At 37.9% G+C, this 12,621-nt stretch overlaps 1 protein-coding gene and 1 long non-coding RNA gene across 8 annotated transcripts in view; one reads left to right on the top strand and one right to left on the bottom strand.

The window, feature by feature from the left end:
- LOC307176773 overlaps window positions 1-12,621 on the bottom strand; it is a 77,799-nt gene that overhangs the window by 9,845 nt on the left and 55,333 nt on the right. For 2 of the 4 annotated variants that reach the window (XR_013824885.1, XR_013824886.1), the window contains exons 6-7: window positions 6,051-6,264; window positions 5,637-5,781 (exon numbers count right to left, since the gene is read on the bottom strand). This is a non-coding gene — a long non-coding RNA (uncharacterized lncRNA). Of the gene's footprint in view, window positions 1-5,636; window positions 5,782-6,050; window positions 6,265-10,812; window positions 11,698-12,621 lie in introns of those variants that run through there. The other 2 variants (XR_013824887.1, XR_013824888.1) reach the window with 2 other exon arrangements.
- FNDC3A (fibronectin type III domain containing 3A) overlaps window positions 1-12,621 on the top strand; it is a 163,906-nt gene that overhangs the window by 105,419 nt on the left and 45,866 nt on the right. For all 4 annotated transcript variants that reach the window (XM_079903193.1, XM_079903194.1, XM_079903192.1 and 1 more), the window contains 3 exons: window positions 5,474-5,711; window positions 9,320-9,589; window positions 10,733-10,791. In XM_079903193.1, coding sequence (XP_079759319.1) covers window positions 5,474-5,711; window positions 9,320-9,589; window positions 10,733-10,791 — 567 coding nt within the window. The remainder of the gene's footprint in view (window positions 1-5,473; window positions 5,712-9,319; window positions 9,590-10,732; window positions 10,792-12,621) is intronic.

Here is a 12,621-nt window from a genome sequence, read left to right as displayed (position 1 = left end):
TGTCAGACAGTAAACACAACCTCCTTCCTCTGCAGTCCCTCTCAATTACGTCTGTGTTCAATAAAGAAAAGAAAACAGGGCTTTGTCTAATTAGAAATTGCATGGCATATGTGGTTAGGTGGTCAGACTATGCTGATAGTTCCATTTAATTTTATCTCATTGCCTTTAATTTTTTTTAACATAGACTAATTTGGATATTTTACCTTTTTTTTCCTTTTCATGACTTGATTTTATTTTAATCATCACCGTCAGTGTACCCTGTTGATATAAAATTCAATGTCCTGGCTATTTCTTGGCAGCTGGAGACTTAGCAGATAGTTTTGAGGTCTCTGGCCTTACCCTGAAGTTACTGGCTGCTCAGGTGGTTATTGGAAGTGGTGGAGTTCTCCACACACTCTTGGTCCTGCTCTGGCTCTTTTTTTTTTTTTAATCTCTGCATCTTAGCTTTTTTTTTTTTTTTAAATTGTGGTAAAATACACACTAAAAACTTACCATCATAACTATTTTAAATGTACAGTTCAGTGGTATTAAGTACATTCACACTGTTGTACTACCATACATCCACAAGAACTCTTCACCTTGCAAAGCTGAACTCTGTACCTTATCAATCTTAAAAATAAAACACATAGTTGTTATAGCAGCGAAATGAGGTTATTCAGGAATAGCAGAGGAATTGCAGTTCAGGGCATGCAAACTATAGCAAACCACAAGCAAGTCCCCAAAACAAAGAAGAGGCCTATTCTTTTATAAAGAAAAGAGGGGGGTTGGGAAGGGGTGGTTTTTTGAGCAAAATCCATTGGAGGAAAGAGAGTTCAGGGTTATGGCTGCTTCTCATTAGGCTAGTTGTGGTGGCTTCTCATTGGCTGGGCTGTTGCTGGGCGAGGAGAAAAATCTTCCTTCCTCCAGCTGGGGTATGTAAAGTACGCTTCTTCTGGATGGGGAATGCAAGGTATGCTTCTTGCTAGTGTCTCCAAGGGGCAGCAAGCAGTAGTAAGTGAGAAGCCTTCAGGGCTTCCCAACTCTTTTTTTAAATGAGGTTTCTTTTATTCATTTTCACAACCTGTTAATAACTCCCCAATCTCTCTTCTCTCAGTTTATCTTTATATTTGAAATGTTCTTTTTCAGAAGAAAATAAAAACATTTCTTTTGAAATGTTTCTTTTCAAAAGAAAAGTTTTAATTTCAAAAGTAATTTAGCCATTTCTTTTTTAACCGATGAGATCTCACTTGTGTTTGTGAAATTTTTAAAGGCAGTAGAAGGCAGGTGTTTGTGGATTCTATGCCCACAAAATGAATAAGAACATAGAATTGAAGCCAGATTACCTGAGTTCAGTTACTAGCTCCTCCACTTACTACGTGTGTGACCTTGCAAGTTATTTGACATCTCTGTGCCTCAGTTTCCCCATCTAACAAATGGAGATAATAATACTACCTATTTGTAGCATTGTGTTGAGGATTAAATAGTTAATACATGTCCCTTGAGAAACTTACAGTTAAATTATAGAGTAAGACATATGGATTTGGAAAATTAACAAATACTACAGTGTTATGGATACCAAACAAGTGATAGAGAATAAATGCAATGGAATTGTTAGGAAGCAGAGATCACTGAGATTGTGGTGTCTAGGAAAGGGTCACAGAGAATAATCAAAAGAAACTATCTACCGGCTCCTAACCCCACATCTTTACCAATATCTGGAGTTATATGCTCTACCTTCTCATCTCATCAGTCCAGACTTCTTTTTCATCTAGAACAAAGATGCACTTTTCTGCTCCTGTCTAGATCCTGTGCCCCAGCTGGAGCCCTGAATCTCATCTCCTTTTGCCTGCTCAAGGACATTACTCTAGCATTCTCTCTCCTGCGTCATCAGTTTCTTACTCTCTGATGGATTGTGCTGATTAGTATATCAGTATGTTGTAATTGCTCTCACTAAAAACAACAAATTTTTTAAGCTGCTTGACTCTACTACTGTCAGTCACCACCCTATTCCCATATTCCTCTCTGCAGGAAAACTTTCCAGAATTGTGCTGTTACCTCTCTAGTTCTCCTCCCCACTTTCTCTCTTAAACCCACTCCAATCAGGCTTTGCCCCTATGATCATACTAAAACTGCTCTCATCGAGGTCACTATGACTTACATATTGCTATATCCAGTGGTCAGTCCTTAGTCTTCATCTTATTGAACCTGTCAGCAGCATTTGACAGAACTGATCTTTCCTCCCTGACACACTTAATGAAACTTCCAGACTCCACATTCTTAAGTTTTCTTCCTGCCTTACCTGGTTGTCCTTTCCCAATCTTTCTGCAGCTGCAGACTACTATTATCTAACTGCCTACTCAACATTTACACTTAAATGTCTTAAGACTTACCAAACTTAACATGCGCAAAACCTAAAACTCCAAATCTTCCCTGGCCCCCACCCCGCAAATGACTTGTTCTAACTGCAGCCTTCCCTTTCACTGTTGGTGAAATACCATCATTCCAAAACTTCTTTTTCACACTTCTCCGTTGGAATTATCAGCTAATCTTGTTGTTCTACCTTTAAAGATACGCAGAATGTGGACCACTTCTTACCACCTCCACTGCTACCACCGTGGTCCAAGCCTCCACCATCTCTTGCCTAGATTTCTGCAGTAGCTTCTTGAATGATTTCACCTTTTTTGCCCTTGCCCTACAATCTGTTCTCAACTCAGGAGCCAGAATAATCCTGTAAGAGTATGTCAGGAGCTTCTCAACCTCAGCACTGTAGACATTTAGGCGTGGTGATTTTTTGTTGTGGGGTTGCCCTGTGTGTTGCAGGGCATTGAGGCAGCATCCCTGACCTCAGCTCGCTGGATGCGAAGTAGTGCTGCCAGCTCCAGGTGTGACAACCAGAAGTGACTCCACGTGTTACCACAGAATCACCCCTGGATGAGAATCACTTGTTTGTATCGCTCTTCTGCCCAGAACTCTGTGATGCTTCCCTGTTTCACTGAGTAAATACAAGTCCTTAATAAGCCTATACAGCCCTACGTGACTTGGCCACCTCCCCCTTTTTTTTTTTTTTTTGGCCACGCACGGCATGTGGGATCTTAGTTCCCCCACCAGGGATGGAACCCACACCCCCTGCATTGGAAGCGCAGAGTCTTAACCACTGGGCTGGCAGGGAAGTCCATCCCCTACCATCTTGTATCTCTTTTTGTTGTTGTTTTTTCGCGGTACGCGGGCCTCTCACTGCTGTGGCCTCTCGCGTTGCGGAGCACAGGCTCCGGACGTGCATGCTCAGCGGCCATGGCTCACGGGTCCAGCCGCTCCGCAGGATCCTCCCGGACCGGGGCACGAACCCGTGTCCCCTGCATTGGCAGGCAGACTCTCAATCACTGTGCCACCAGGGAAGCCCGTGTACCTCTTTGATCTCATCTGTTTCTGTCTTCCTCCTCCTTTATGCTGATCCAGTCACACTGGCTTCCTTCTAGCCACTTCTACCGTAGAAGCTCTGTTCTAACTGTTCCCTCTACCCAGAACACACTTTCAGATTTTTGTGTGGCTAATTCCTTCAGTTCCTTCAAGTCTCTGCTCAAATTTCATTTTGCCAATAAGGCGTATCCTGATCACTCTTTTATACTACAACCTGTTCCCCTCCCACAATCCTTCTAATCCCCCTTACCTGTTCTGTTTGGGTTTTTTTTTTTTTTTCCCGTAGTATTTATCACCATGCAGCATGCTCAGTAATTTACTTTTGATGTCATGTTTGTCTGCCCCTGTTAGTGTATGTGCCCGCATAAACACATCACTCTGTATTTTCTCTCCTAAATTAACAATTTCTTTTTGTTCAAAAACAAATCTTTTGTTTTTTTAATGAATGGAGGAGGGTATTGCTAGATTTGGAAGGAGAGATGGGATTTGCATCGTTATGGATTAAGGGGAAGCAAAGTGAAGAGGGTAGATGGCATAAACCAAAGTACAAGATAAAGAAATATGTAGGTTAGGTATGAAGATAGTTTTTTTTAGTATACCAGCCTGGCTGGAATTAAGGGTTCAGGATTTGGTGTGGAAGAAGATACAGCAATAACGATAGGTGGGAACCAGATGGGATGGTAGGTTTAAGAGTATGTACAGTACAATCCTATCAGAAATGGCGGGATCATTTAAGATTTGTGAGTCAGAGAGTTGAGAAAGATGAAAGTAGTATGTTAACGACAGACACCATGGTTTGGGTCACTCAGAATCCATTTCAGACTTCGTCTAATGTCCGTTCCTATAGGTTAGAGGCTGAAAAAACAACAGTTTCCAGATTATCTTCAGCGAGGCTTCCAGGTATGATTTAGTTTCCACCAGTCAGTCATAGGCACTTGTCTGAGGCTTGAATCCAGAACTGAGTTAAATAGGGAGAGAGGTGGGATATGAAGCATCCATTGTGCTAGAAGCCAGGCATTGTAGTTCTAGAGCTAGTGTATAAAAACTGATTCATTTGCTCTTCTGGTCCCATATTACAGACAAGTCATCTCACACTCCAACAGGTAAGGTTAGTTTAATAGGCTATTTAGTAGCAACTATATTCTTTCTAAAGCAGTAATTTATTTGTAATCTAGGCTTACCTTTACCCAAATAAGTGTGTTTTCTAATATTCCTCCCAAGCACATATGTTTATAAACAAAAGTTGCAATTTGTTTAAGCATAGTAAAACGTGTACTTCCTGAAAATATCAGGATTTGCCTTTAAGTTAGCACTTTACATTTTAATCATTTTCTGTTGTTAGCCATTTGTTGTACTACAGTAGTAATCATTTAAGTCTAAAAGATTAAGGACCCTGTTTTAGTAGAAGGATTTCTAATTTTGAGGTTAAATCTTGTATCTTTTTAGGCCTTCCTGTATGTCCTTGTTGCCCAGTGAGGTTCAGAAGGAATAAATCTGGCGTTTTAAAAAATCCTTTGCTACAGTGTGACCCCTATTTAAAAACATGTAATTTCTACGACTCAGAGCCACAGATATTTTTCTTAACTGGGAGTTAATATATTAGGTGTTTGCCTCCCTTGAAATGATCTTCAGTTATTAAAAGTGTTCTGGTCATGGTCCTAAGAGTTTTATACCTAAATTCAATATATGGTTGATCTTAGGAGTCTGGATCCAGCTTTTTTCCCATATTATGTTCAAACCAAAAGGTCCCTTGAGACTCCCTTCATTTTTACTGTATCACTAAATGCATGTATCACGTAAGATAAATACCAGATGTCATAACTCATTGTTTAAATTATTATTTAGCTTGTCTTCTCAGTGTTTTAAGATTTATACTGCATTGTATAACAAAAACTACTTCATGTTGTTCAGTGCTAATTCATATGTATGTAATGTACTTAATAAAATCTTTTCATGTTGGTTCTGTAAAATTTCTTAATTAACTCCTAATGGTGTAAAAATTCTTACTCTAACATATTTGAAAAAGATTGCTTAACATCCTATGGAAGAAACTTTTAATCTGTTGTTCATTTTGTAGGTTATTGAAGACAATGGTGTTCGAAGAGTTGTTGTGGTTCCTCAGGCACCAGAGTTTCATCCTGGTGGTCACACAGTCATCCATCGTTCTCCACATCCTCCTCTGCCTGGTTTCATTCCTGTACCAACCATGATGCCCCCTCCACCACGCCACATGTACTCACCAGTAACTGGAGCTGGAGACATGGCAACACAGTATATGACACAGTATCAGTCTTCACAAGTATATGGAGATGTAGGTAAGGATCTAAAAATATTCCTGTTTTATGGAGTTGGCTGTTTTTTGCTTGGATATAATAGGTACTATTACTATATAAAAGAAACAAAAAATGGTAACAATATCACAATCATTTTCTGTTATTCAAACACTATGTTACGGGAACTCTATTCAATACTCTGTAATGACCTATATGGGAAAAGATTCTAAAAAAGAGTGGATACATGTATATGTATAACTGATTCACTTTGCTGTACACCTGAAACTAACACAACATTGTAAATCAGCTCTACTCCAGTAAAAATTAATTTAAAAACAAAACAAAAAAACACTATGTTAAATGTTTCATCCTCATAATCACCTTTCAAGGCAGATGAGTAAACAGAAAATCAAAGAGGGGAAGTAACTTCTGTCATGCAGCAGTATTTATTTGGGGACACATTCAAACAAGAGGTCTTCTTTGTCCTGCTGCTCTCTAGGCTCTGAGGAAATTTTTTAGCCAGGAATAATCATGCTGCTGTTAAAACCTGAAGCCTCTGATGCCACTAACCAAAGTTGCTAGGTTCTGTAAGATACTGAAAAAAACAGTAAGATATAACATCTGCCCTCAGGGAGTTTAAATTTTGAGAAGAACAGACAACTACACACACACAAAATAATAATCTTATTCTTTCCTATGGCTTTAAATACCGTCTATATACTGACAGTTCTTAAATTTGTATCTTCAGTCAAAATCTCTCCTCTGAGTCACAGACTTCTATTTCTAACTGCCCCTTTTTTTTTTTTTTTGACCATGCTATGTGGCTTACGAGATCTCAGTTCCCCAACCAGGGATTGAACCCTGGGCCACAGCAGCAAAAGCCCGGAATCCTAACCACTAGGCCACCAGGGAACTCCCGTAAATGCCTTCTTGATAACTCCACTTAAATTGTCTCATACATCTCAGTTATAGCATTTTAAAACATAAATCTCAATGATGGAACCTGCTTTTCTCTGCCATCTTCATCCCGATAGATGGTACCACTGTCCACTCAGTTTGCTCAAGGGAAAACCAGATGTGGCCACATTTGATTCCTCCTCTTTCAACCCCCACTTCAACTGGCATCTACTTTCAGAAGTTTCCCAAATGAATCTAATTTTTCTCCACTGCTCCTCAGTTCTAGTCCACCATCAGCTCTTGTCAGGACAGCTGCAACAACAGCCTTCTAGTTGGTTTTCTGCTGTCATTCTTGCCACCCCCAACCATCCAGGCTCAGCCAGAGTAATCATTTTAAAATATAAATCAGACCATTCTTCTGTTTAATGGATTTCAGTGACTTTCCATTGCACTTAGAATAAAATCCTAAACCCTTCTCCTGGACCAGGATTTCTCAACCTCGGCACTCTAGATCTTTGAGGAAGGATATCTTTATTGTGGAGGACAGAACTGTGCATTATAGGATATTTAGAAGAATCCCTGCCCTCTACCCACTAGATGCCAGTAGCACACACCTCCAGCCCTCACCCTGACTCGATTGTGACAACTAAAAATATCTCCAGACTTTCCAGATGACTCCTGGGGGCCAGGATTGACGCTGGTTGCAAACGGCTGCCCTGGACAAGATCCTGCCTTGTCCCACTTTTTCCCATGCATGTGCCCCACCTCCAGTTTTTCAGAACCAAGCTCTTTTCTTGCCTCAATGCTTCTGCAAATGGTGTTCTCTCTACCAGAAGTGCTCTTCCCCCTTTTCCATGCAAGGCTTCTTTATTTTTTTTTTTCTTTAGATTTCAGCTTTCAGAGAGATCTTCCCTAACCTATCCTTATCAGTCTCTAGCACTGAAACCTTTTGTTTCTTTCACAGAACTTAACACAATTTGATTTTTTTGTTCTTTTCTTGGATGTCTTTTCCCTTATTTAACTGTAAACCACCTAAGAACTGAATCTGTTTTATTCATCACTGTTTTCCTTGCATTTAATCAGTACCTGTCATTTATGCTTAGTAAATCTGTAGAAGAAATAACTCTAAATACAAAATTTAAATTGTGTAGCACAACCTGTAAGTAGATGTATTATATATATTATGTAATATATTACATTTTTTTCAAACTTATTTCTGTTGCCCAAGTAATGCATATTAATTCCATAGGTCTGAGTGTGGTTTGGTTTTCTGCATTTCTAACAAATTTCCAGGTGAGGCTCATGCAGTGGTCCAATGAACTTAATTTTATTTTATTTATTTATTTTTTTTTTGCGGTACGCGGGCCTCTCACTGTTGTGGCCTCTCCCATTGCGGAGCACAGGCTCTGGACGCGCAGGCTCAGCGGCCATGGCTCACGGGCCCAGCCGCTCCGCGGCACGTGTGATCTTCCCGGACTGGGGCACGAACCAGTGTCTCCTGCATTGGCAGGCGGACTTTCAACCACTGCGCCACCAGGGAAGCCCCTTCACCTCTTTTTAATTGGGTTATTTATCTTTTTGTTGAGTTGTAAATGTTTTTATGTATTTTGGATACAAGTCTCTTATCAGATATATGATTTGCAGATATTTTCTCCCATGTTGTCTCTTTACTTTTTTGATGGTATCCTTTGATGCAGAAAAGTTTTTAAATGAAGTCCACCTTATTTTCTCTTTGATTGCTTTGTATTTTTGGTGTCATATCTAAGAAATTATTATCAAATCCAAAGTTGTGCAGATATGTGTTTGTTTCCTTCCATAAGTTTTATAGTTTTAGCTCCTACATTTAGGTCTTTGATTCATTTTGAGTTAATTTTTGTGTATAATATGAAGTAAGGCTCTAAACTTACTCTTTTACTTGTATATATCCAAATTCCTGGGGTTTTATTTTAATATTGTGCATATCCTTACAGTATTCAAGAATATTATACTAATTTTCTTAAATCACTGATAAATTAAAACTTTACTGAGATTTTTGAGACTTTTCCTTTGAAAAATATTTTCCTCACTACAGATTTTAAATTTACAATGAAAATGAACTCTGAGGACAACTGATTTAACAATATTCATGAGGGTATTGATTTATATTATGTTGCTCTATGACTTATTAGAATGAATACATTCTAAGTCTCAGCCCTGAGTTTACAATATCTGAAAATGTAATACTCTGTACCTAGATTCTGTTATTAGTTAACAGTCCCACTCACTTCTTTTTGCTGACTCTTAAAACCTTATTTTTTTAGTGATGATTTGCTTTTTTTGAGTCATAAGGGAATTTAGGTAGGTGGAGATTTTCTGTTTCCTAGTTGATATGTTTGAAGTTGAAAGAGATGCTAAAAGTAATGGCTACAAAAGAGTAAAAGAAGAACTGTACACAGCTCAGTTCAGCTCTTATTCCTCACCTGTAATAGTCACAGCATACCAGCAAGCTGTTTCTATGGAGATTAATAGTTGAGAAAGGAGGAAGGAAAGAAGTGTCTATAAGATTACAGTTATAATCAAGTCACAAAGCTTGGTTCTCTCAGTTGGTGGAGACACAGAAATAGCTTTGTTATGCAAGATTATTCTTTGAAATATTTTACAATACATAAGTTTTATATAATATAGATAGATTTATTTCCTGTTCTTTTCTCATGCCATAAATGGGTTTGGAGACAGTGACCTTTTTAAATGTCTTATTTTTTATTTCTTCTCAGATGCCCACTCTACACATGGAAGGTCCAACTTTAGAGATGAAAGATCTAGTAAGACATATGAACGTTTGCAGAAAAAATTAAAGGATCGCCAAGGAACACAGAAGGATAAAATGAACAGTCCACCATCATCACCCCAGAAATGCCCTTCTCCCATAAATGAACATAATGGGCTTATGAAAGGGCAGAATGCTAGTGGTGTAAACATAGGATCAGCAAAGAACAAGTCAGGAAGGGGGAAAGGTGGTGCACAAATTGATACAGAAATAGAAGGTAACTATTTAAAATACAATATATTCTAATTGTACTTTTTATCATCATTTAACCTACTAAAAGTATATTCTAACCTTTCAGTCATTTCATCATGCTTCACATAAACTGTCGATTAATAGCCTAACACTTCTTAAATGTGACGGGAAAGTTTTAGAACCTAAATTGTTACTAGGGTATTTCTTTTTACATTTTGGGAAAGCTCAATTAATAATTTCACCTATATCTAAACTTTACTAACCAAGAGAAATTTCTCTCTGATAGGAAAACTCAAAGTTCATCCAGATTCCTTTCCTCCTTCTTTCTTTCTGGACCTAGATAAGGCTATGCTGATTTTTATCAAAACTCTTTAATCCTCCCAGCTTCTTTATACACAAGTCCTTGATAGCAACTAGTTCTGTCATTCACCAATCTATTTATATACTCTGTAGTTAGGATAGAGTATTGTCCGTTTCTTTCTTCAAAAGTTCTTTTGTTTCAAAATCCCCATGTTTCCCTTGGATCCTTCAACCTGTGACTTTCACCATATGAACTCTGAGCATTACTTCCTTTTCTTTAAAATTTCCATTCCCCATCAACAAATTTAATGCTTTAACAGCCTCTTGGCTTGCCTATTAACGTTTATCAAAATGTTCTCCCATATTTTTGAGACCTTCTGATCATTCTTTTCAGCACTGATGTTTCAGAAGAGTTAAGCTAAAGTTTCAGATACATCAGTGGTGGCTATAAGTTATGGTCAAGTCAATTATAGTCCTATTTTGGGAACCACAGTTAAGGCATGTCATGAAACAAATGCTTAGTTAACTTGTCATTAAGAGGTATGAGATTGGCAAATAAGGACTTTCCAGAGAGAGAATATTCTTTACTTTTTTTTTTAAGTATAAAAATATACTTTCCATAAAACTTATTGACTAGTTCAGATGTATATAGTGGTATTATAATTAGTAATCATGGTTAAAACAGACATAGAAACTGAGGCAGAAGAACTCTAAAGAGCCACAAGCTGCTGAATATGAACTAAGAGGTAAAAACCAGACAATAAAACTCTCAAATACCAACCACTTGGTATATGTTTTAGAAGACATATTGGGAAGGGAGTGGGATGATTGCATTTAGGTTCATTTTTTGTTTTGTTTTGTTTTGAAGAAAAAGATGAAGAAACTAAAGCTTTTGAAGCACTTCTTTCCAACATTGTCAAACCAGTGGTAAGTATCTTATGTATTTTCTTGACATTTATATTTAGTATATTCATATAGGATTTTGGTATATTCAGGCCTTGTTTAAAACTTAACTATATGTAAGGAATGTGAGGTCAGTAGTGGATCAGTACAGATCTCACATAAGGTGAGATAGTTTAGTTTAATCAGTGAATCAGAATACTCAACCAAGAATTTTTAAACAAGGTTTTAATATATGCTCAATGACATTGGAAATGACTGGACCAAGCAAAGATCTAATAAGGAGTGTAGGTACAACTGATTATCATTTTTTTAAAAACCCATTTATATTATTTCCAAATTAAATATATCCAATTAACTCCATATACAAAAAGAGTTAAAATCAAACCATAGAAGAAAGTTAATATTCCCCAGTGCTTTTTTTGTGTAGATGTAATAGAAGAAATCAGAAAATCAGAAAAAGGTATGACAGCAAAACTGGCTACATCTGCATATTTTTAGAATAGCCTAAATAAAGGCTATCATTCTAATAGAAAAAATATTTCCATCAGATAAGAAAAAAGATTAAAGTGCTTGTACAAACTGAATTTTTTTTAATAAATTTATTTATTTATTTTTGGCAGCGTTGGGTCTTCGTTGCTGCACGAGGGCTTTCTCTAGGTGCAGCGAGTGGGGGCTACTCTTTGTTGTGGCGTGCAGGCTTCTCGTTGCAGTGGCTTCTCTTGTTGCAGAGCACAGGCTCTAGGTGGGCGGGCTTCAGTAGTTGTGGCTCGTGGGCTCAGTAGTCATGGCGCACAAGCTCTAGAGTGCAGGCTCAGTAGTTGTGGTGCACGGGGCTTAGTTGCTCCACAGCATGTGGGATCTTCCCGGACCAGGGCTCGAACAGCTTTTCTTCAAGAATGGTTTTGATCACTACCCAACAAAGACCACAAGCTTCCTCAAAAGTTAAAATATACTGTACATAATTCAACCACTTCTATTTTCATGTTTGCCTACTACCATTTAGTCTTTGTCAGTACTCACACGTATTTTTACACGGTCATGTCTATTTTCAGCTACTGTCTAGAAGTGGATTCAGAATGGAAGGATTGTGGGGACTTCCCTGGCAGTCCAGTGGTTAAGACTCCACACTTGCACTGCAGGGAGTGTGCGTTCGATCTCTGGTTGGGGAACTAAAATCCTGCATGCCATGTGGCATGGCCAAAAGATAAAACAATTTTTTTTAATTTTTTAAAATAAAAAATGGAAGCATTGTGTAGCAAAAAAAGAACTGAATTATTCAGGCCCTAGTCACTAGTTGAGTGACCTCAGACAAGTCACTTAACCTTTCTGAATGTGTTTCATCTATGAAATGAAGATAGTTATGTCTGTTTTGCCTGCTTTAGAGCATAATTATAAGGATCAAGTGAGGTGGATATAAAAGGAAATTTTACTTCTAAAGTAGCATACAAATAGAAGACATATTTCAGATGATTTCTGTATCTGTATTTTTAACCCTCATTATTCACCTTTCTCTAGAACCACATTTCCTGAAGCATCCTAAAGAATACCCAAGTTTGTATGTTTTGCCAACAACTAGAACTTCATCTAGAAAACCAAATTCTTCATCATTTTTCCTAAACTATTTTCTCTTCTCCACTGTTCCTCTAAAATAAAATTGGATTAGATCCCTTTAGTTTTCTAATTAGATCCCTTTAGTTTTCTAATTTCAGTATTTCCATCAATGAACACTTACTCATCCAGATTTCTCTGGCTCACAGTATCAGTATTATCTTAGATTTCTTCTTTACCTTTAATTCTCCCCATGCCAAACTGAATTGCAAGCTTTATCCTTTTTTTCGCTATAAATTTCTAGGA

Source organism: Stenella coeruleoalba (assembly GCF_951394435.1).
Source record: "Stenella coeruleoalba genome assembly, chromosome: 18".
In the NCBI taxonomy this organism is placed as follows: Eukaryota; Metazoa; Chordata; class Mammalia; order Artiodactyla; family Delphinidae; genus Stenella; species Stenella coeruleoalba.
The sequence above is the reverse complement of the archived record's forward strand: the minus strand, read 5'-3'. Positions and strand labels throughout refer to the sequence as shown.